Genomic DNA, 25,098 nt, shown 5'->3' on the forward strand with positions numbered 1-25,098 from the left:
ATTATAAATAATATTTGATTGTGATAAAATGTGTTGCTATTTTATACAAAAAGAAATGCAAATTATATAGCGTTTAGTTACATTTTAAAAACTTTTATGAAATTTTATAAATGCATTCAGGCCACACCACTGGAAGGCGCTTCTGTTTTTTAATGGGTGTGCGTCTCCGATCATGTCTCAGATAATATGCCATTTGTGTGGGGGGTTTTGTTTTTTGTGTGGGTTTTTTGCATTACCGGTACTCAATTTTTTAAAACTCTTTTATCGTGACCACAGCAAAAATGCATTGCCTACAGATTTCATATCCAAGCTGTCCAATCTGTCCTCATGTACATGCAAAATCATCAGGTGATTTAACCTTTTCTGCGACATATTGGTACTTAGGTATGTTTTTACTCTTCGCAAGGCCGAAAACGAACATTCGCTGGTTGCGGGAATCATCACAAGTATGTTGATCAGTGTTATGATTTCAGAGAAATACCAAATATAAAGTTAGTTCCGTAGAAAAACGATTCAGTTTACAATGGACATAACCATATTGAATTTTTAGATTTGCGGGAGTTATTGTCTATTTCATGCCCGCAAATGTTTCATTTTTGACCTCAAGCTAACGCCTTCGGTCAAAAATTACATTTGCGGGGTCAAATAGACAATAACACCCGCAAATCTAAAAACTGCTTATGGTTATCCTCTAAATGACTATTTAGCATATCATGGCAGGCGTATCGGATATGGATATTGATATCTATATACAAATTTAATATTAATCTATAACGACAAAACCGATTTGGACCAGGACCGTTTTGCATAACAAATACAATTTTGTAAAGTGGTAAAATTCTTTAGACGGCGATCTCGACTAGTCAAATTATTGGAGCTGCGGCCGCCGCCTCTGCCACCCCAATATATACTCTTCAAAAGAAGAAACGCAAAACCACATTGTCGTAACATTTGGAGAATTGATTTAATTATTGAATGGTGAGTCCGATAATTACCAAATGTTGCAGGATTGTTCACAATTCACTCTAGTCCATTGTGAGTAAGTGATAGGACACACCACCAAGGTCAAGGTCATCTGGAGTCAATACCGGGTGTGGCCTCCGCGTGTGTTGACAACTGCCTGGCACCGCCTGCCCATTGAAGCAACCAGAGTTCGGATGACGTCCCGGGGGATGGTGGCCCACTCGGCCTGCAAGGCTGCTGCCAGCTCGGGCAGGGTCTGGGGCTGTGGTTGTCGCTGTCGGAGGCGTCGGTCCAACTCGTCCCATAGATGCTCAATTGGGTTCAAATCCGGTGATATCGATGACCAAGGAAGGACATTAATGTTGTTGTTCTGTAGGAAAGCCGTTGTGAGACGTGCTGTGTGAGGCCTGGCGTTGTCATGTTGGAACACTGCGTTGGCGTTGGCCATAACTGGAACGATGTGTGGCCGGAGGATCTGGTCAATGTAGCCCTGTGCATTCAGGTTGCCCTGCACGTGGACCAGGTCAGTTCTGCCAGTGTGTGAGATGGCTGCCCACACCATGACACTACCCCCGCCGAATCTGTCCACTTCCTGCACGCAGTTTGCCGCATAACGTTCACCACGACGCCTATACACGCGACATCTTCCATCATGACGTCGGAGCAGAAATCGGTACTCGTCACTGAACCACACCTGTCTCCATCGCAGTTGAGGCCATTGTCGATGAATCTGGCACCACTGCAGTCGGAGTCGACGGTGTTGTGGTGTTAAGATGACACCTCGAACTGGACGTCTGGCACGAATTCCTACCTCACGTAGGCGGTTCCGTACGGTCTGGTTGGATATCCTGCGCAAACCGGATATTGCTGCGGCTGTGGAGGTGGCAGTAGTCAATCGTTCCCGAAGGTGGCGTACCCGGATGTAGCGGTCCTGCCCGGGGGTAGTGACCCGTGGTCGACCGGATCTAGGGAGGTCACGTGTTGATCCATGTTGCTGGTAACGGTCCCACAGTCTGGAGATGGTGCTTGGGGACACATGGAATGCCCTGGCAACGGCCGTTCTGGATTCGCCTGCGTCTAGTCGGCCGATGGCATTGTTTCTCTGCGGTTCACTAAGACGTGGCATGTCCTGGATTGTCAACTGTCGGCCAGATACAGAGGCCAGGCAAGCGAACACCCTGCACTTTTATACTGTCGGTGTTCATGTTGCACGTGCAGACAACGCACGTGCAGTGGTGACATGGTTTGCACGTGGCTGCGTTTTTGCGAATATTCACATTTTGGAACTTTATTGTACAGTAGCTGCGTTTTATCGAATGTAACCGTGGGAATGTGTTTGGGACATGCAATGACCTTATATTCACAAAGCATGAACCGGTAGGAAACATAAAATCGGTGTTATAACCCATTTGTACCCTTTTGCGTTTCTTTTTTTGAAGAGTATATATATATATATTTACAACTTATATTATTTTTCAGTTTATTGAGAATAGTATCAGTAAATAATGTGTCCGTATTAAATCTGTGATCTTTAAAATTAAGCCATAACCTGGGAATATTAGTTTAAAATATAATATATAATCACCGTGTAGAATAAAATCTCTTTGTGAAAATTAATGAAAACGTTTTATTTTCACCAGTTCAAACAAGTAGGTCTCTTATAAGGCAAATACCTTTATTGAGCCAGTTTAGACTGGTATGTTAAAGGCTGTGGTATGTGCTATCCTGTCTGTGGGATGGTGCATATAAAAGATTCCTTGCTACTAATGTAAAAATGTAGCGGGTTTCATCTGAGACTGTCAGAATGTTGTATATTTTTGTTCTTTTTTTTGTTCTTTTTTTTTCAATTTATTTATATATATTTATTTATTTATTTATTGCCTACGGAAATTCAGTTTAGCATCGATGTTTTAAAGAATGCGTATGATTTTGTTTCATTGTAACAGGAATGGCTACTCTACATGTGTTTCGAAACATAGCATATATATCAAATTGCAGGGCGGGACATAGCCCAGTGGTAAATCACTCGCCTGATGCGCGGTCAGTCTAGGATCGACACCCGTCAGTGGGTCCATTGGGCTATTTTTCGTTCCAGCCAGTGCACCACGACTTGTATGTCAAAGGCTGTGGTATGTGCTATCCTGTCTGTTCGATGGTGCATATAAAAGATCCTTTGCTACTAATGTAAAAATGTAGCGGGTTTCCTCTAAGACTGTCAGAATTACCAAATGTTTGACATCCAATAGCCGATGATTAATAAATCAATGTGCTCTAGTGGTGTCGTTAAACAAAACGAATTTTAACTTTCTTACGAATTGCAAACTTGTATTTCATCATGAGTTTTAAATTACAGCAGGTCATGACTCAGTAATAAAAAGGATTATTTCTTCTTGTAATATTTATAACTCCACCCCCGTCCTAGCCTTCATCGCGCTGTCACGTTTATGGATCAGCTGCTATATATAAATGTAATTTACTTGTTAAGTCAATATACAACAATTTCGTTTTCCACATCTGAAACCAATACTACTAATAACATTATCGCAGTTACCATAACAACCGACAGTTTACCATCACATTTTTTATCTTTCATCGTACTCGAATTCAGTAGGCCTACAAGAATTGACACTGTAAACAAGACAAGTCTGGGTGTACGTATACTTTAAAAAAAAAAAAAAAGTAGACCGAATTGAGGTCATATCATACTAAGAGGGCTACATATATATATATTGCTGTGACGCAGCGAGGCGTTACAATTGTTACATTAACACGGGAGTTCATGTCAGGTGACGCTCTGTGCGTCTAGTGGAATGTAAGGGAAATTTGATAATTGCATGTTTACACGCTACGGACTATTTCTTCTTCTGGTGTTTTTTTCCCCTTCGTCTCCGTGTGTCCTTTATTTCTTCCCGTTGAGAGCAGACGATCTCCAGCAGAAGTCGTCCTCGTTGACGGAGATGAATCTGAAAAAGACCAAGGTCTACAAGCTCATAGAGTCTGGAGAGAGAAATGCCGTCATCAAGGGCATGTGTGATTACTTGAAGAGCGGCAAGAATCCCAACACTCGGGACGCGGCGACGGGCGAGAGTCTGCTCCACCATATAGTACGACATGCCGACCGATTCTCGCAGCCGGACATGGTGCTCGTCATCTACATGTTGGCGTGCAAGGACGTCGACGTCGATGCCATCGACAACATGGGGGAGACGGGGCTACACAAAGTCGTCCGACAGAAGGGAGGCTACAGGATACTCATTGCCTTGATGAGGTAAGAGTTATTGATGGATAGGTGATGTAAAATACACCTGAGTCAACGAAATCTCGTTATATCCGTTTTAAATATATACACATGTTCTCTCTCTCTCTCTCTCTCTCTCTCTCTCTCTCTCTCTCTCTCTCTCTCTCTCTCTCTCTCTCTCTCTCTCTCTGTGTGTGTGTGTGTCTCTCTGCTCTCTCTCTCTCTCAGTGACATACACAGTGACACACACATGCACGCACATACACACACACACACACACACACACACACTCTCGCTCTCTCTCTCTCTCTCTCTCTCTCTCTCTCTCTCTCTCTCTCTCTCTCTCTCTCTCTCTCTCTCTCTCTCTCTCTCTCTCTCTCTCACACACACACACACACACACACACTAACAATTTTAACAAAACAAATTATGCATTAGGCGTCGAAATGGGGGTTCAAAGGTAATCATTTATGCTGGTTCATGGTCTAACCTAGCTACATAATGTATACGTGAGGTGACAATGAAAACCCCCAAAGATTCCGGACTCGATTACTAAATGGGGTGATTATGCAGATAGAAAAAAATGGGACTTCTAAGCTCATGTTAAAGGGAATTTTTCCTTATTTTTCAGATGGTACAATTGTCCCTGTCCCACTCACCCTCTAGGTACATCCCTCTGGTATAAATATTAGTAATATGTAATCTGTAAAGATGTCCCATCTGAAATGCACATATACTTCGATGGATCCATGTTTGTTTGTGGTTTTATTTATCTTTTTAAAATTTAATTTAAAATATATTATGAAAACATAAAAGCATCATGACATTACAAAAGGATTTGACATTAGTTGTCCATCATACGAGGTCCTATTCTAGTTTTACATAATATATAACATACAGCATTGGCCACAGTGAATGGTGAAAAAAAACCCACCGAACAGCAACAAAACACGTCTGCTTTATGTGAACAAACGACTAGTTCACAATGCGTGTGTTGTGGAAATGTGTGCCATAGTATTGATCGCCAGGTAGTTTCCTCAGGGAGACCGAAGGTCACCGAGACCAGTAGAACGAACCAGAGGAGATACTCGATCTGTGTTGAAGCTCGAGTACGGGCAGGTCTACTGATCTGTGATTCAAGCTTAAAGGGTTTTGGAATTTATTAAAAAAAAAAAAAGAAAAAAAAAAGAAGAAGAAAAGCTTATTGTTTTATTATTAGTAAAAGACACAAATATTCCAATTATCTCCCTCTGTTTCTGTGTCTTTTTTCTGCCTATGTCTTTATCTCCCCCCCCCCCCCTCTCTCTCTCTCTCTCTGTCTGTCTGTCTGTCTCTGTCTCTCTGTCTTTCTCTCTCCCTCTCTCTGTATATCTCTGTCTGTCTGTCTGTCTCTGTCTGTCTCTCTCTCTCTCTCTCTCTCACTGTCTCCTTGTCTCTGTCTCTGTCTTTGTCTGTCTGTCTGTCTGTCTGTCTGTCTCTCTCTCTCTCTCTCTCTCTCTCTCTCTCTCTCTCTCTCTCTCTCTCTCTCTCATATTAATCGACTACTGTTTCCATGTGACGTTATTAATGTGTGTGTGTGTGTGTTGTGTGTGTGTGTGTGTGTGTGTGTGTGTGTGTGTTTTCTGATGTGATGTTTTTTAAAACATATATTGTTTAATCATTATTTTTTGTTATGTTCATGAAACTGAATTTCACTCCATAACCCTGGATGCATTTCGGGTTTAGCAAAACCTCTGAGAGTGGTTTGAATACTCCGTGACATAATTCGGTTTTTCTACCTTAGCCTGAAATTAATAGTACTCTTCCATTAAAGAGACATTCCTGAGTTTGCTGCAATTTTTAAAATGTTATCGACTAACAGAGACTTTTTAACGATTGTAATTACATATCAAATATATTTTTCTGCATAAAATATTAATGGCTGTATATTAAACGTGTTTCTGATCGTTCTAATATTTTTACTAGGTTAAATTTCATTTATTTCCTAAAATATAATTTTTTCGTACGTACAAAATTATTTGAAGACAGAATCCAGTTTGGGCTTTTTACAAATATCAAGACGACCAGAAACACACTGAACATACAGACACTGATATTCTAAAAAAAAAATATATATTTAATATGAAAGTTTAATCGTAGAAATATTTTATTAGTCGGAAACATCTTACAATGCAGCAAACTCAGGAATGTCCCTTTAATGGTAAGTGTCGGTATATTGGTTTCTTGTCAGAATATCGTAATTTGTTAAATTCTAGTTGTTAAAGTACATTTGTAATGTACAGATCCCTTTAAATGAATTTTAAAACATAACAAGAACAGAAAAAAACCCCCATCTACTTTCTTTGATTAACCTAGCTCATGTGATAATAGATAGGTTAAGCTGCTCTTTCTGCTTGCCAAAGAGCCAGGTTTTTGTAATTAAGTGCCTTTGTGTACGGACACAGTCCACAATGAATTATAAATAAATCACGATGAGAAGGAGAAATCCAAGAGTAAACAAAAAATGAAAACCAATATTGATTTTCAGGAAGGTTACCCTGGAGGTATTGAACATTTGTTCTAGGTGGGATATCGATCTGTTATTCTTGCCGGTATGATATACATGTGACTGTATGTAAACATCGACTTTGTTTCCCCATGTTACGCAAGAAACAAAAAATAGCAGCCATATTCTCTAGTATACTGGTGCCGCAAATATCAGTACTTTTTCATAGTTTCTTTGTAATTTATGGAACTTTGACCAGTGCTGACGAGAAGGCATATTAAGGTTGATAACGTGGTATCGTTGACCCTAGAGTCCGTGCCTGCTGACACTAGAGTCCAAGGAAAGAAGGAAATGTTTTATTTAAGGACGCACTCAACACATTGTATTTACGGTTATATGGCGTCAGACATATGGTTAAGGACCACACAGATATTGAAGGAGAACACCCGCTGTCGCCACTTCATGGGCTACTCTTTTCGATTGGCAGCAAGGGATCTTTTATATGCACCATCCCATAGACAGGATAGCACATACCACGGCCTTTGACACACACACACACACACACACACACATATATATATATATATATATATATATATATATATATATATATACAAAGCACACACACACAAGTGTATATATATATATATATAGTATCAGTGTTTCTGCCAGAAAGAAATTTTGGGTATGGCGCTATAAAATTGAATATTTATAATATGTGCGCTGAATACAACCACTGTCGACAGGGGGTATGAGGGGCCTCCCACAGAAAGAAAGTGGGTTAGGTTTAGGGTTAGGGTTAGGGTTAGGGTTAAGAAAATCATACAGTAATTATAAGACTCATTAATTTTGTTAAAAGTTCAACTTAAAAAAATAAAATCTGCAAACCAATTTGGGTATAGCGCCATACCCATTTTACCCTTTAGCAGAAACCCTGTGTAACATGTATACATGTTTTATTAAAACAAATTTTGTAAATTTTTTCGGGGTAGGGTGAGGGAGAATGAGTGAGTGGGAGAAAGGTTAACGACTCCAGGACCATCTGTCACATGCTAGCAAAACTGGACAAGTTCATGGTTTGCATTCCATTTGTATGTATGGTCGTATTACAATTTATGTTTTATGCGGAGAGCTATTCCTTTCTGTCGAGCAAATGTAGTGAAGAAACTTGACTTCGGGAAACAAGCACTTTACAGTCACGTTTACATCAAGTGTTTCAACTCTGAAAGTCATAGTGGTGCAAGGCGCTCATTGAGCGAATAGTTCACGTTTACACAAATTTAGACCGTGTTTTTGTAAGGTTTTTTTTTCGATATTGCGGATACAACTTAAATACGAACACCAGTTAAAACAAAAATAATACATTGAATGTGTTACAACTCATAGTAGCTAATACACCTGTATATCTGGTAACATTGTTATCTGTGATGTGACGATCGATCATTCTATGTTGATCAGTTGAGTTATAGCCTGAATTTTAGGATTTACTTTAGCCCAGGGGGCAGTTGCCCCAAACCCCCCACTCCCCGACCCTCTGTCTCGTACGCTTATGCAGAGTGTGTTAACAGTCATAGTACTTAGCTAATACAGTTATAGATATATCTGGTAAAATTGCTCACTGGCGTGTTAGATAGAGGTCGAACGATCGTGCAGTGTAATTTGATCTATGGAATACCAGCGGTGACATGCTAATTGTTAGTTTCTATTTGCTCGTTGGTTGCTTGCTCAATGTAGGTATCAGTTGTCCAAATCGATGTTCTAAAGGTTGTGGATTAGATTATAGTCAATGTACCACTACTTGTAGTATGTATGGTGAAAAGTACACGCAATAGATCCTTGTTGGTAATAAAAACAAAGAGTTAAGTATCTGTAGTTTATAATGATGATATCGGTTTTCATCTTTTAAGTCGAGATTAAGCTCTGCCACTGTCATATACTGAACAAAATTAATTACGGAAATACTTAATCGTAGCCAGCAGAATGTAACATCTAGCGAAATGCGATTTTAAGCTACGCCCTTTTTCGTAAGCCACGCCCACATAATACAAATGAGTCTAATATTTCCGCTGGAAATAAACATAAATATGAACGAGTAGGCCTAATTCCCTACTACATGTATATTGCTAAATCATGCCAAATATAGATCTGTGTTATTGTAACGAGCATTTAATAAAATATTAAGTAATACAAATCAGTTTTATAACTGAGCGTTTTTCAATGTGGTTTTTTTCCCCTTCTAATCTGTACTTCCGATGTTTTGACGTACCTACGTAGTGTCCGGTACACCTGCCCGTCACTCGCAACTGAAGTTAGTTTTTTTATGACAGAAGTATCGGACTACAAACAACGCTGTATAGTTAAATCGTTTGTTAAACGTGACACACATATTAATAATATGTGCATATATTAAACGCCTGTATCAGATATGTCAACAGAAATGATAGATATATATCGATAATATATATATTATATCTATATATCCCTATCTATATATCTATATATATATATAATATAATATATCTATACATATATATTATATATATATATATACATAATATATATATTATATATATAGACATATATATAGATATATATAGACTATCAGTATATAGAATAGATAATATATGTCTATATACTATATAAGTTATATAGTCTCTATATATATATATATATATAATATAGTATATATAGATCTATATATATATGTATCTATATAGATAGGTATGCTATGTATGTAGATATATATAGTATCTATATATATTAGATAATATATATATATATATATATATATATATAGTATGTAATATATAAATTCTCATCTATCCTTCTAATATATATATATAGTAAATCTATAATAATATCATGTTCAACCATGACTCTCTAATCGTGGGTTGAAATTATTAGCTACCACCTACAGGTAAGGTGAGGGAATGGGGTTAAATGACCTAACAACTGACCTAACATTGTGGTTTGTGCTATTTGGCTAATGTCAGGGCTTTAGATTGCACCAAAGCTGCACATGTACTATATATATATATATATATGTTGGGGGTAGTTTTTGCAAAAATGATAAACTTCAGATTTTAATTTTTATCAGGGTAGATTTTCCATTTTATATGTAATGTTAATTTCAGCTAAATAAATGCCATCTTATGTAGACACTGAAAATTAAATATGAATATAATGGATTAATCCATTATCTAAATGATCAGGGTATATTTACAATTTGTTATTTGTAATTTTTATTTTCTATTTTTGTAAAAGTGGGGCGTGACGTAGCCCAGTGGATTAAGCATTCGCTTGATGCGAGGTCGGTCTGGGATCAATCCCCGTCGTGGACCCATTGGGCTATTTCTCGTTCCAGCCAGTGCTCCACAACTGGTGTAACAAAGGCCGTGGAATGTACTATCCTGTCTGTGGGATGGTGCATATAAAAGATCCCTTCCTGCTAATCGAAAAGAGCAGCCCATGAAGTGGCGACATCGGGTTTCCTTTCTCTATATCTGTGTGGTCCTTAACTATATGTCTGACGCCATATAGCCAGAAAAAAATGTGTTGAGTGCATGGTTAAATAAATGTTTTTAAGTTAACATTTTGATAAAATTAATGATTCTTATCATTACTGTATGATTTTCTTAACCCTAACACTAATCTTAACCCATTTTCTACACTGCCAGTAGATATGTTCAGCATATTTCTTTAAATATGATAAATAAAATAAAAATACCTTTAAAAAAACAAATACAGGTACTTCCGTTGTACGGTGACAACGTTTTGGCGTGTTCTTAAACAGTAATTATTTAGAGCTAACAAAAGAACAGGTATTTGTTATAAACGTGTTACGAAGCCTAGCCGAATGGGAATTTCGATAGTTTTAATAAATGTACAAATCCCCTCCCCAAAACAACAACAACAAAAACCCCAATCCAAACAAAAGAGTTGGCAAGATGTGTGCGTGTATTACGCGTCAAAACTTACAAAGACAAATGTTTAGAAGTTAGCTGTGATCTAAACTTGTCTAAATAATATGACTCTAGCAATGAACTACCAAACTGTTCATCGACTTTAAAGGCATATTGTCACAGACTACTGACCTATTAAATGGTCTAACAGAGTATTACCTGAACAAAAATAATTTGATTTGTCCCTAAATGTACTTTATTCAACCATCTTCATAGCCACCAAACTCCATTTATTAATGACATTTTGTAAAAATAATTTAATTATGGCAATGGTCCATAATTCAGAAACTAAAATTACCGAGAGGGATGACATGGATTTCACTCAATCGTGGTTCAGTTAAGGTGATGCGATAGCTAGATTTGGTTTCCAACAATTAATGTAATGTTTATTTATTATCCATTTTTAGAGAAATAAGGTTCTTAAATCCGTGACAGAATGCCTTTAAATTCATTTTAGCTATAGCAAATAGCCGTATAATATATATATATATATATAGATATATATATATCTTATGTATGTATGTATGTATGTATGTATGTATGTATGTATGTATGTATGTATGTATGTATAGATATATACTGGGGATTTGTTCATAAAACATCCCTGTCCTTTCATCGACAGAACTGATGTGACTCACTGTTAAAGGAACTGTTACTGACTCACTGGTTAACCGGACCTAACAATACACGCGTGTTTAATGCTAATGTCGAAATCTGGGTCAAGATTGGATAAGTATGCGTTGATAATGCTAGGCACAGACTATCGACTGTCACGACGAAGTTGGCCAATTCGACATTTGCGTTGTACATTACACCAACTCCCGACCTACGACTGGCTCGCACAAATTAACAACTAGCATAAGACGTTGATACATATTTATAATATTCAGTAATAATACTAGTGTCAGACTACCAACTGTCACGACGGCGTTGGCCAACTCGTCGATCTCACGACTTCTACAGCTGTCCATTTGCTAGTCTGAGCACTCTTACAACTCGATTATCATCGTATACAACTCTTACGACCGATTAGTTGTTAGTCTGAGTGCACCCCCCGCCCGTCGTAGGTCGGGAGTTGGGGGAAATTACAACGCAACTGTCGAATTGGCCAACTCCGTCATGGCAGTTGATAGTCTGAACCTAGCACAAGAAGCTGAAACATATTTGTAATCTTCGGTACTAAGATAAAACAAAAAATGTACGAACGGCTGCATTAATTATTTTTCTAGGGAAAGGTAAACTTATAAAGGGAGTTACACTAACGTGCATTAGGCCTAGAATATCACGTGGTTCATCAACAATAATATTTTTTTTTTATTAATTAAAAAAAAATCGCTTTACTTTTGAAACAGAATAGAGTAAATCAGTCTAATGATGCAAGTTGCACTACAACAGTTACTATGGTTTCTGTGTATGGTAATATTGTCACAAATACAAAACGTAATGTAAAACAAAGCTACTAAAATACATTTTGGCCCATAGGTAAAATATTCTTAAAATAGCAACCAATTCAAAATATCGTATTTTCCTCACGCTATCTTTATAGCATGGATCATAATAATACATGTACATTGGAAAGTATTATTACCCCAGCGGTCACTCGTAACAAGAAAACAATTTTTTTCATATTTTCTCAGTGGGAAATATTCTGCATTGATTTAACGTACCCTACTATTGGACGATTTGACGCTTACAAACCAATCACCTTGTCGGTACTGTAACACAAAGAAAATGACGTCACGTAGTTTAAAGCGTTTGCGTTTTCGGGGTTAAACTTGTAATAAAATGGTAGTTTAATGCAATTCATTACAAATATAACTTTTTTTACAGAATATATAGAACTTTAGTTTTGGGGGAAAGTTATCTTTGAACCGTTATTAAATTACATAGTTAAAGCAATACCCAGAACAGTGTGTAAAGTGGTTTTCATCGTTTTTATAGACATGGGCGTGTAGCCACTGTATATCGAAAATAAAAGCTTAAAAACACACACCAAATAGCTAGGGTAATAAATAGAATAACAAACTCGGTACCAGTTATTATCAAATTTATGTCCCTCATGAAATAATTTTCACTACTCGCTAAAGCTGGTGACAAGTGAAAATTATTTCACTCGGGACGTACAGTTGATAATAACTGATAACTCGTTTATTATCCTCTATATAACATTTGCGGGAGTGCCATACGGAACCGTTTCATAAATTCCGTATGGCACTCCCGCTCATGCAATAAGCTCTCTCTCTCTCTCTCTCTCTCTCTCTCTCTCTCTCTCTCTCTCTCTCTCTCTCTCTCTCTCTCTCTCTATATATATATATATATATATATATATATATATATATATAAGTGAAACCCCTCTAAACCGGACACCCTCGCTTCCAAGAAAACAGTCTGGCTTAAGAGGTATCCGGTTTAAAGAGGTTCTCTTCTGTACAGATATTTAAAAAGGGGCTGTGAGAAACGTCCGGTTTTGATGGAATTCCGGTTTTTAAAGCGTCCGGTTTTGAGAGGTTTCACTGTGTGTGTGTGTATATATATATGTGTGTGTGTATATATATATATATATATATATATATATATATATATATATATATATACACACACACCCTCCGGGTTTTTTTAGGGAATTCCAGTTTACATCTGGTCTGAATATAATGAATTTATGTCTATTTATTTTGAATGAGATCAGTTGATAGATTACATAGACGGATTGGTTTTATGACTTTGCCCGCAGCAGTTCCTGTGTATGAGTTTAACGTCATGATGTGACTTCACAGTCTGTTTGAACTTGAACAGGTTTGTTTGACTCTAGTTATGCCCCATTTAGGAGATAGTTTCCTTTCTTCAAAAGGTGGTATTGTCCACAGGCACTCCCCACACAATAATCACCCCAGGGGAGCTGTATATACATGCATATAATTATATAGTAAAGAGTTAACATTTAGTGACATCTGAATATAAACTTATTGACGTAACTTCAGATAATCATATGTACGTACATACATGTACTTGCATTTGTTTACGGTAATATCTAAGATATATATTGACGTCAGGCCTCAACCCTGAAATTATCTATATAAAGACACACACACACGCACACACACGCACACGCGCGCGCGCGCAAAGAAAACAACAAAACAATCACCTGTTAAAAAATAAAAGGAAGGAAATGTCGTTTTATTTAACGATGCACTCAACACATTTTACTTACGGTTATATATGGCGTCGGACATATGATTAAAGGACCACAAAGATACTGAGAGAAGAAACCCGCTGTCGCCACTTCATGGGCTACTCTTTTCGATTGGCAGCAAGGGATCTTTTATGTGCACCATACCACAGACAGGATAGTACATACCACGGCCTTTGATGTACCAGTCGTGGTGCACTGGCTGGAGCAAGAAATAGCGCAATTGGCCCACTGACGGGGATCGATCCCAAACCGACCGCGCATCAAGCGAGCGCTGTACCACGTCTCAGATTTCATTTTGTGCGTGGTGGGTGTATTAAAAGAACATCTTATCACATGAGATCACTTCTGAAACATCCTAAGCTGAAATGGGCTGTTTTATTTCCAGCATACAAATAGACATAAACATACAGACTTAGACATATATAGACAGGAATAGACACTGAATTTACCCATCGTCCCCCCCCCCCCCCCCCCCCCCCCCCCACCCCGTACCAACCAGTGCCCCATGACTGGCATATCAAATGCCGTGATATGTGCTCTCCTGTTTGTGGAGAAAAGTGCACATAAAAGACCCTTTGGTGATAATGGGAAAAAATATTAAGCGAGTTTTCTCTGAATAATACATCCAATAATCAATGTACTCTAGTTGAATCGTTAAACAAAATATACTAAATTTTAAGCTAGTCTGACCCACGGTTACAAATGTCTCTTAAACATGTTAGAAGTACATGTAGTCACTGGACACTCTCCGAAAAGTTTTTTTGTATGTGGTTTTTTTGGTTGGTTTTTTTTGGTTGTTTTTTGTCTCTCGTTACAACCAGTGCATCACAAACTGTATGTGTTTTCCTGTTTGTTGGAAAATGCAGATAAAAGATTCGTTGCTTCATTTGGAAAAATGTAGCGGGTTTCTTCTGATGACTACAAGTCAGAATTACCAAATGTTTGACATCCAATAGCTGATGATTAATTAATCAATGTGCTCCAGTGGTGTCCTTAAACAAAACAAACAAACTGTCCGAAGTGGTCAGACTAAGCTAGACAGCTAAATATGATGGGAAATGGCAGGTGTGTGGCACTGATAGTCACAAGAGACAAGTACCTGTTGTGGTTGGAAAGACAAGGACTGGGATGTGGAGGTGGACAGCTAAAACTTTAACTTTCTAACTCTATTTACGTGCCTATATCAAATTAATGCTCAGGCACGCCCGTCTCAGTCGCAACTTCCGATATATCACCAGAGGTTGAGTCCGGAACAAAGACGACAGTGCAGTTAAAAGTCAGTTGTTTATAAGCACGATTATAAATTACGTTGTTACGGTATCAGCACACTGAGTAACATCTCGGCTGCGTTCAGCCAGACCGAGCGGAATAACGTCCGCTAGACTGGTTTATGCGCTTCACGGTAAACAATATAATTAAAATTAGCTCCACTATTACATGTGGATCTAATAGCAGCCCGTTGGAGCTCATGTCCAGTTGACCTTTCATTCGACCAATCAAAACCCAATCTAATTAAAATTAGCTCCACTATTACATGTGGATCTAACACCAGCCAGTTGGAGCTCATGTCCACCAATCAAAACCTTACTTGCAGAATCCTGCCAGTGTTTTAAAACTAACAACACTGCGTAGTTACCAATGTCCAGGTAACATTTCGTCTGTAAATAATAATTTAAATATTGACCAATCACACTTCGCCTTTTATAACGTTATTTGGGAGCATACAAATTCTAAACATATCGGGCGAGTCTATTTTAGTGGCCGCAGTACAGCGAACCATACCAATACGTACGGGGTGGGTTATCAGTCTTCATTTTTACATTAAAAATTATTTATTTATTTATAATAAAAAAACAACTAAATCAGTCTTCAGTTTTACATTACAAATTATTTATTTTATAAAATAAAACATGTTTTAAGGCATTCGTAATTCACACGAAACATGTCGTATACCCTCAGGATAATTCGGAATGTTTTGAAATTATTTTTAAATCACTGGCAGGATTCTGCAAGTAAGGTTTTGATTGGTGGACATGAGCTCCAACTGGCTGGTGTTAGATCCACATGTAATAGTGGAGCTAATTTTAATTAGATTGATCAAAACCTTACTTGCAAAATCATGCCAGTGATGTGAAAAGAATTTGAAAACATTCGGAATTATGCCGAGGGTATACGAAATGATTCGGGTGAATTACGAAGTATGCCGGAAACTAATTTCAATATAAAATTCGTTTTAAGACGAACGATTCCCAGTCTGGAGCTCCACGCGGTAAGACGTGTTTATTTCGCTTGTGCACACTGCACGTGCTTTCGTGTGCTCGACTTGGGGGTCCTTCATTTCGTTGTTTTTGTCAGCGAAATGAAGTTTTCTACTGGGATGTATGCGGCCATTGGAACTGATTGAACGCTGGAACGCTTCTCGTTTCGACAGCCTGCACCAACAGGTTGGATTCTTTTTTAGCGAGATTCCTTGCCTCCACGTCATTTCTCCGTCTGACTGTCGACTTGGGTTTTTTTCGTGACTCGTATGACGGCCATTCTGCAGAACGCCACGGTTGTTCGCGTTTAGTCTCTACATGTCCGAGCCTGTCCTAGCAGCACTGGAAGATTGACCGCCCCACTCTAAGAAGAAATGGGAAGCGGGGTTGGCCCCTACTACTCTTTTTCTAAACTTTACCTTGCTTTATAGTGATACCATCTCGTATCCTCCGGAGTCGGGCCCGTCCGCACTACTATACCAAACCATGACGACTGGACTATACCCTAGTCTGATTCTCTCTCTCGTTCAGACGGATCCGGCTTCTCAAGATCTGTATTTCAGTACAGCACTACACCTTCAACGTCTATCGACTGTCAATCTAGGGGTTTTCTTGACGGGATGCAACCCATCTCGTCCCTTTAAGCTGTGCACCCAAACGGCCTTAACGAGGCCACTCGCGTGGACATATCGATCGGACTTTAAACTTTTAGATCTGGGTTCAAAATTTTATGTCGAAATTACTTCTTTCTTTTTTTTAAATATTATTAAATAGTCCGATCCTCTCTTCTTTCTCTTATTTAATTTTGGACTGTCCTTCTAAAATGCTCCAAATTATATAAATATTCGGCCGAGCAGTCAATTATTTTTATTTTTGGCTTGTAACCTTTTTTTTATTTTTATTTATTCTATTAACGTTTTTACTAATTGCTATTTTCAAAATTCTGCCCATTTTCACCCCCCCCCCCCCCCCCCCCCCCCATCCCGAGTCGGGCCACCGATCTTATCGGAGGTCGGACTCGGGATGGGCGTGTTCGAAACCCTAGTGGTATATGGGCATGTTAAACTAGTTATCATCATCATCATCAAGACGAAGAAAAAAAATGTGATGATATAGCCATAAAATCTGTTTATACTACTATACAATCCAGAGTTTATTACTGCACTTTTCCCCCTGTTTTTTCAATGTTGAAATAGACCAACAAGTTCGCCTATTGCATAAATAGTCTCGACCGATATTTTTAGAATTTGTATGCTCCCGAATAACGTTATGAAAGGCGAAGTGTAATTGGTCGATATTTAAATTGTTATTTATAGATGAAATGTCACCTGGACATGGGAGTCAATGCAATGCTGTTAGATCTACTGAGACCAGTAGAGCTAATTTTAATCAGATTGCACGGTAAACCAAATGGCCACGTCGGGAACCAATCAAATTGTTCGCGAACGTTAGCGAACCGTTCGCTGGCTGAACTTGGGGCTGGTTGTCCAGAGGTGTGCTAAAGGTGTATGGTCCTTTACAAAACAAAACGTCCACTGAACGTGGCCCAATAGTAAAGTGCTCGCCTGATGCTCAGAGTCGGTCTAGGGTCGATTCTCCTCGGTGGGTCCATTGGGCTGTTTCTCGTTCTAGCCAGTGCCCCACTACTGGTACATCAAAAGCCGTGGTATGTGCTACCCTCTCTGTGGGATGGTGCATATAAAATATCTCTTGTATAGTAACGGAAAAATGTAGCGGGTTTCTTCTCTAAGACTATATGTTAAAGTGACCAAATAGTTTAAATCCAATAGCCAATGATTAATGAATATATGTGCTCTAGTGGTGTCGTTAAACAAAAACAAACTTTAACTTTGTACGGTACCTCTGGTTGCAACTTAAGTTTAGTGTTTCGAATATTCAAGGCGTTCAACCTACTCAATAGTCGATGGCCTAATGCGCTGACTAGAATGTTGAAGTTTTTTGTTTAACGACACCACTAGAGCATATATTAATTACTGAATCATCGGCTATTGGATGTCAAACGTTTGGTAATTCGGACACGTAGTCATCTGAGGAAACCCGTTGCATTTCTTTTCTAATGCAGCAAGAGATCTTTTATATGCACTTTCCCACATACAAGAAAGCACATACCACGGCCTTTGACCGGTGCACTGGTTGGAACGAGAAAAAAGCCAATCAGTTGAATGGATCCACCGACGCACGCACCTCAAGCGAACACTCAACTGACTGATCTAAATCCCGCCCAACGCGCAGACTTAATGTTAGAGGTTGACATTTGCTCGTTTTCAGATCATATTTTAAATATTGTATGCTTTAGTGTCAGACAAACTTTTAAGTTATTGTACACTTACAAATAAATTCCACATAATTAGATGTCAATATATACTCTTCTAAAAAAGAAACTTGACATTGATTTTCAAAGTTTAATTAAAAAAACCAACAAAAAAAACCCCGGTAGACAGGATACAAGCAACCAAAGATCAAGACGCCATGGGAAGGGGATTACTCTGTACATGTCCAAAACAGTATATCTGGGAATCCACCTGAAACATGTAAACAGGAATATGTATTGCACAGGGATGGGCAAAATGTCAGTATCGGTTATGACCACCACAAGCCCTGATGACAGCTTGACAACGGCGACGCATGGACGCAATCAAGCATTGCACAACACGTTATGGAATGTTCTGCCACTCGTGCTGCAGTACCGTAAGAAGTTGCGGAAGTGTCTGGGGTGGTGGATTCCTCCGGCGCACATGCTGATCCAGTGCATCCCATAGATATTCTATTGGGTTTTAATACGGCGAATGGGCGGGCCAAGGTAATGTCTGGACGTTGTGGCGTTGCAGAAATTCCTGACTGACACGTGCAACATGTGGTCTGGCATTGTCATGCTGAAACATTCCACCGTTGACGTTCATGTGCGGAATGACGTGATGCTGCAGGATCTCGTCTCTATGGCTGATGCCCATCAGTGCACCTGCTACATGCACAAGAGCCGTTTTATCACCATGATGGATTCCTGCCCACACCATGACACTTCCACCACCAAAACGGTCGACTTGTGCACGTAGTTTGGAGGATAACGTTACCCTCGACGTCTATAGACACGTGTGCGTCCATCAGCACGTGACAGGAGAAAACGAGACTCATCTGAGAACAAAATAGTCCTCCACCTGCCACGTGTCCATCTCACCCTCTGCTGGCACCGCTGTAGAGGCTCCGCTAAATGACAGGGGTCAAAACGATACGTCGCACTGGTCTTCTAGGGAAAATTCCTGCCTACCTCAGCCGATTACGAACTGTCTGGTCAGAAATTCTGCGTAGTCCAGGGATTTATGTCGCTGTGGTTGTTGCTGTTGTGGTTCCATTTCGACACCGGGATGTTCGATCTTGAGCGGTGGTGGTTACTGTGAGACGACCTGACCTTGATCTGTCATTAACACTTTGAGTAATGTTATACCGTCTGTCTGGAGACGCCAAAGTGCCTTGCCAGTTTGTTGAGTTGCCCCTGCTTGCAAGCTCCCAGTGGCAATGCATTATTGCGTTGATCTGACGTCAATCTTGGCATTATTGCGTTACCTACAGTGTCGTTATGAGGTCTGTTTGAATCACTGCTGATGTGGCCTTTTATGCCCAACCAACGGAGGATTCGGTATGCAAAGTTACAGAACTTCATGATGCACATACTTCTCTGAGAGTTGCGTTTTTGCATTTCAGTACAAATGTTGACTCAATCTGATTAAAATTAGCTCTAATAGTTATTACCTAGTGGAGCTAATTTTAATCAGATTGACGTTGACTATGGCTACGTTATTGCGAATCGGACGTGTTTTCTAGTGTTTTTGCATCACCATCCGCTCACTTACTTGATTGTCTTTACGATGTCTTTGATTCTGTAAAGATAATCCGATAGCATTATTTTTACCGATGTCAAGTTTCTTTTTGAAAGAGTATATACACTTAACGAAACTACTAGAGAACATAGATTTATTAATAATCGGCTATTGTTAAATATTTGATGATTCAGACACACTCTTATAGGAATCCCGCTACATTTTTCCATTAGTAACAAGGGATCTTTTATATGCATCACCCCACAGACAGGACAGAATATACCACGGCTTTTGATATATCAGTCGTGGTGCACTGGCTGGAACGAGAAATATCCCTATGGACCCACCGTTCAGCAGGCGGGCGCTTTACCACTGGCTACGTCCTGTCCCTCAAACGAAAACTAAGCTACTATACTTTGCTGTAAGAACGACTGCGTACATTTAATCCAGCCAGTGCACCACGACTGGTATATAAAAGGCCGTGGTATGTACTACCCCTCATCTGTGGGATGGTGCATATAAAAGATCCCTTGCTGCTAATCGAAATGAGTAGCCCATGAAGCAACGACAGCGAGTTTCCTTTCTCAATATCTGTGTGGTCCTTAACCATATGTCTGACGCCATATAACCGTAAATAAAATGTGTTGGGTGCGTCGTTAAATAAGACTTTTTTTTTTTTTGCTTGCATTTAACTATGATACTGCACTGTATGAATCCCGGAAAAAAATCTAACCCCCAAACAACCCACTGCCTATTCACATAAAAATATACAAAGAACATTGTGTCCTGGATGTGGGACAAAGTCACAATGGCGATGCACATTTGCTGGTTCAATACTCACAGACATTGATCCTCTCATATCAGGTAACGTGATATCTCACTTAGAATTCAATGTTTTAAATTAAACGTGCATGCTTTGTTCGGGGGTTTGGACGGTGGAAAAGTTCAAACAGAGCGCCGAGGAGGTTCGGTCGTTCTGCCGATGGACCGTGGCTAGATTCCGCGACTCCGGTAAAGTGCCAGATACTTTCATTGTACATGATGGGAATTATTCTCTAACAGGGGTTGAAATTACAATAGAAGTTGTAACAGGCTTAGCAAGAGTCAGAATGATACACATATATCTTCTACTTGCACAGCTTCTTTTTATTCTTCTACAAAAGGAATTCGAATTGCTATTTATTATTTTCTTCTTATTATTTTATGTTATTTAAAAAAAGAATATTACATATAAAAATCCGTTTGTTTTGTTTAACGACATAACTAGAGCACATTGATTAATTAATCATCGGCTATTGGATATAGAGAGAACATCCGCTACATTGTTCCATTCGAATCAAGGGATCTTTTTTATTCACCATCCCACACACACCACGACCTTTGATATACTAGTCGTGGTGTACTGACTGGAACAAGATATAGTGCATTGGGCCCACCGACGGTGATCAAGCCTACATCACCAGACGAACAATTTACCACTTGACTACGTCCGGCCCCCAAACTTACAGTATTGTACTGATGCACAATTGTCTGGTAGGGATCGTTTATATGCATTTTGCCACAGACAGGAAATCACATACCACGGCCTTTGACCAGTTGTGGTGCACTGGTTATAACGAGAAAAAAAAAATAACAATCAGTACATTGTGTGATAATCTTGGTGCGTTCTTTCAAAAACGTGTGTGTGTGTGCTATTTCGTGTGGGTGATAGGGGTGTTAGCGTAAAAATAAATAATTCAGTTTTGATATAAATAACCACACGGCCCACTTCACCCCCACCCCACGCCAGAGGGGGTGGTGAGAGAGAGAGAGAGAGAGAGAGAGAGAGAGAGAGAGAGAGAGAGAGAGGAGGGAGGGAATTAGGCAGGGGGAGAGAGAGGCGGAGAGAGAGAGAGAGAGAGAGAGAGAGAGAGAGAGAGAGAGAGAGAGAGAATAATAATAAAGTAAATTAAACGTAGAGAATAACTGAAATAAAACATAAATGGATAAATGATAAAATTAAAATGTTTTATGTGGGCGTGCGTAGATGTATGTGCATTTTACCTAACCACTCTTCTATGGGGCTCTTCTGATACGCGGTCGGTCTAGGGTCTATATATATCAAAGGTCGTGGTATGTGCTATCCTGTCTGTGGGATGGTGGATATAAAATATCCCTTGCTACTAATGGAAACATGTAGCAGGTTTCCTCTCTGAGACTATATGTCAAAATTACCATATGTTTTATAGCTGATGATGATCATGCATTAAAATCAGTGTGCTCTAGTGGTGTCGTTAAACAAAACAAACTTTTTATCCTTAACTCTTTTCTTTCTTTTCTTTTTTACATAATTATATAAATTTTAATTTTAATACATGTATAATGCTATTCACATGCTTACCCTTTTTGCCACCCAATAGCTGATTTTTAGCTAAGATGTCGTTAAACATTCATTCGTTCGTTCATTCATTCGTTCGTTCGTTCGTTCTTCGTTCCTTGATTCAATCATTCATTCATTCGTTCATTTATTCATTCATTCGTTCGTTCGTTCATTCGTTCGTTCATTCGTTCGTTCATTCATTCATTCATTCATTCATTCATTCATTCATTCATTCATGCATTCATTCATTCATGTTTCTTATCTATTGACTGCGCCTGTGTTTTTCAACAGGTGTGGTGTTGACACAAGTATCCGGAATAATGCAGGATTGACGGCTGAAGAGGTGCTTCTCACAGAACGACCAGAAGGCTGGCAGGAAACGCTGCACTGGTACAACAAGTTCAAACCCGGTAAGATATGCACCCTGGAACCAGTCCTATTAAATAAATATTTTAAAGACCCTATCTTGCTTTTCATGAATATAAAAACACTAGACTGCTAAATGTAGAATTTTCATTGGTTACGTATTATGCGAGCCCGATGGCAAGTAATAAAATAAATTCAAACATTAAAAGAAATATATGTGTGTGTGTGTGTGTATGTGTACGTGTACGTGTGTACGTGTGTATGTGTATGTGTATATGTATGTGTATGTGTATGTGTATATGTATGTGTATATGTATATGTATATGTATATGGTTTGTTTGTTTGTTTGTTTGTTTTGTGGGTTTTTTTTAAAGAATCCATGACTTCAACCACAGGGAAAAAAAAGTAACTGATCTACAAGTCACCCAGTGAGTGGTGACAGCCGTTACATCGTTCATCATCTGTCTAGTCCTTAGCCATCATTATGATTATTATTTCTCCGATTTATGGTTTGTAATAGCGAAAAGGTATACAATTTTTCTCCAACATTTTACTAATTGTCAGGTCTGTGGGTTGCTTTACGCGATGAAGTTCCCGACAGGAGACTCATAGAACGTCTTCTCCAGTCTTGGTGCCGACTGACCACCGTCAAGGACGGCAAAGTGTTTAACCTGAAGACTATGGTACAACATGACGCACGCAAGCTGGATCTCCTACATATGATGGATAAATACGAAAACACCATTGAACTTGCACTGGCCTTCCTTGGCGGTCTCGGATTTATTGTTCGAAAATGGCAAAACGAAGGTAATTCTGTATTTCTGTGAAACAACAACATACATGTACACGTAATAATGTTATATAGGTAGTTAGTAATATAATAAACATAAATGGCCCTTTCGGTAGTGGGATTGTGGCAAAAGGGATTTGTCAGACCCGTAGGAGGGGGTGGGGCATAATCTCTAGTCTAGGTGAGGGGCACAGTTTCTAGTAGGGGGAGGGGGCACAAAGCAGATTTGTTATCTTTATTTATATGGAGTAGGGTATATATTTGTCCTCAAATGCATAAGCGTACGAGATAGGGGTTTGGTGGGCTCAGGGAAGGGTATCTGCATCCTTCAGTGCAGAAGAAAATTATCATATTCGTACCAAGTGAGCTGTCTTGAAACCGTTCTACCATGTGTTTCCATCATTCTACCCACAATATCAGTTGTAATCTATGTAAAAATGTGTAGTGATTCGTTTGCATTTCCAATTTAGTTGCTTGGCAGTAAAAGTTAAAAGTTAAAGTCTGTTTTGTTTAACGACACCACTAGAGCACATTGATTTATTAATCATCGGCTATCGGTAGCATAGTCTTAGAGAGGAAACCTGCTACATTTTTTGATTAGTGGCAAGGGATCTTTTATATTTCGTATCTCATATGAATAAATGATCTGGGCATTTTCGTTTAATTCGGGCAAAAATAAGCCCTCTCCCACACCCGCCCACACAAACACACCCACACACAGACAGACACACACACACACACACACACACACACACACACACACACACACAGACAGACAGAGAGAGACCACACACACGCACACCCACACCTACACACACACACACACACACACACACACACACACACACACACACCTACACAGACACACACACACACACACAAACAAACACACACACACACACAAACAAACACACACACAAACAAACAAACACACATACACACACACACACACACACAAACAAACACACACACACACACACATACACAAACACACACACACATACACAAATGGGCTTTGTTGTTGCTCTTAATCAGCTGATCGATCTAAATTGTTTCTACTATAATGTAATGAATTATACTTATAAGTCTTATATATTTTAAAGTTCACGTTTGTGGCGTCAAAATAATCATTTTTATAGGCTTTTTAGTTAGTTAGTTTATTTGTGTTGAAGCGGGATTTAGCTCAGTCGGTTGAATGCTCGCTTGAGGTAGATCCATTCAGCTGATTGGGTTTTTTCCGTTCCAACCAGTGCACCACAACTGGACAAAGGCTGTGGTATGTGTTTTCCTGTCTATGGGGAAAGTGCATATAAAAGATCCCTTGCTACATTAGGAAAAATGTAGCGGGTTTCCTCTGATGATTACGAGTCCGAATTACCAAATGTTTGACATCCAATAGCCGATGATTAATTAATCAATGTGCTCTAGTGGTGTCGTCAAACAAAACAAACTTTAACTTTTGGTTTTGCTTGTTTCTTTACCGCTGCTGTTAATGTTGTTGGTTTTGATGTGTATGTGTGTACGTGCGTGCGTGCGTGCGTGTGTGCGTATGCCCAATTACGGTTCAAGCACGCTGTCCTGGGCACACACATCAGCTTTTGGCGGGCTGTCTGTCGAGGACAGAGGGTTAGTAGTTAGTGAGAGAGAAGTC

At 39.2% G+C, this 25,098-nt stretch overlaps 1 protein-coding gene across 2 annotated transcripts in view; it reads left to right on the plus strand.

Moving 5' to 3' along the window:
* The first annotated feature begins 3,740 nt into the window (after window positions 1-3,740).
* Window positions 3,741-25,098, plus strand: part of LOC121382159 — a 36,120-nt gene continuing 14,762 nt past the window's right edge. For both annotated transcript variants that reach the window (XM_041511673.1, XM_041511682.1), the window contains exons 1-3: window positions 3,741-4,231; window positions 22,583-22,701; window positions 23,222-23,464. In XM_041511673.1, the coding sequence (XP_041367607.1) occupies window positions 3,798-4,231; window positions 22,583-22,701; window positions 23,222-23,464 (796 nt within the window). In that variant the 5' untranslated portion in view covers window positions 3,741-3,797. The remainder of the gene's footprint in view (window positions 4,232-22,582; window positions 22,702-23,221; window positions 23,465-25,098) is intronic.

This window comes from Gigantopelta aegis, chromosome 2 (genome assembly GCF_016097555.1).
Source record: "Gigantopelta aegis isolate Gae_Host chromosome 2, Gae_host_genome, whole genome shotgun sequence".
Lineage (NCBI taxonomy): Eukaryota > Metazoa > Mollusca > Gastropoda > Neomphalida > Peltospiridae > Gigantopelta > Gigantopelta aegis.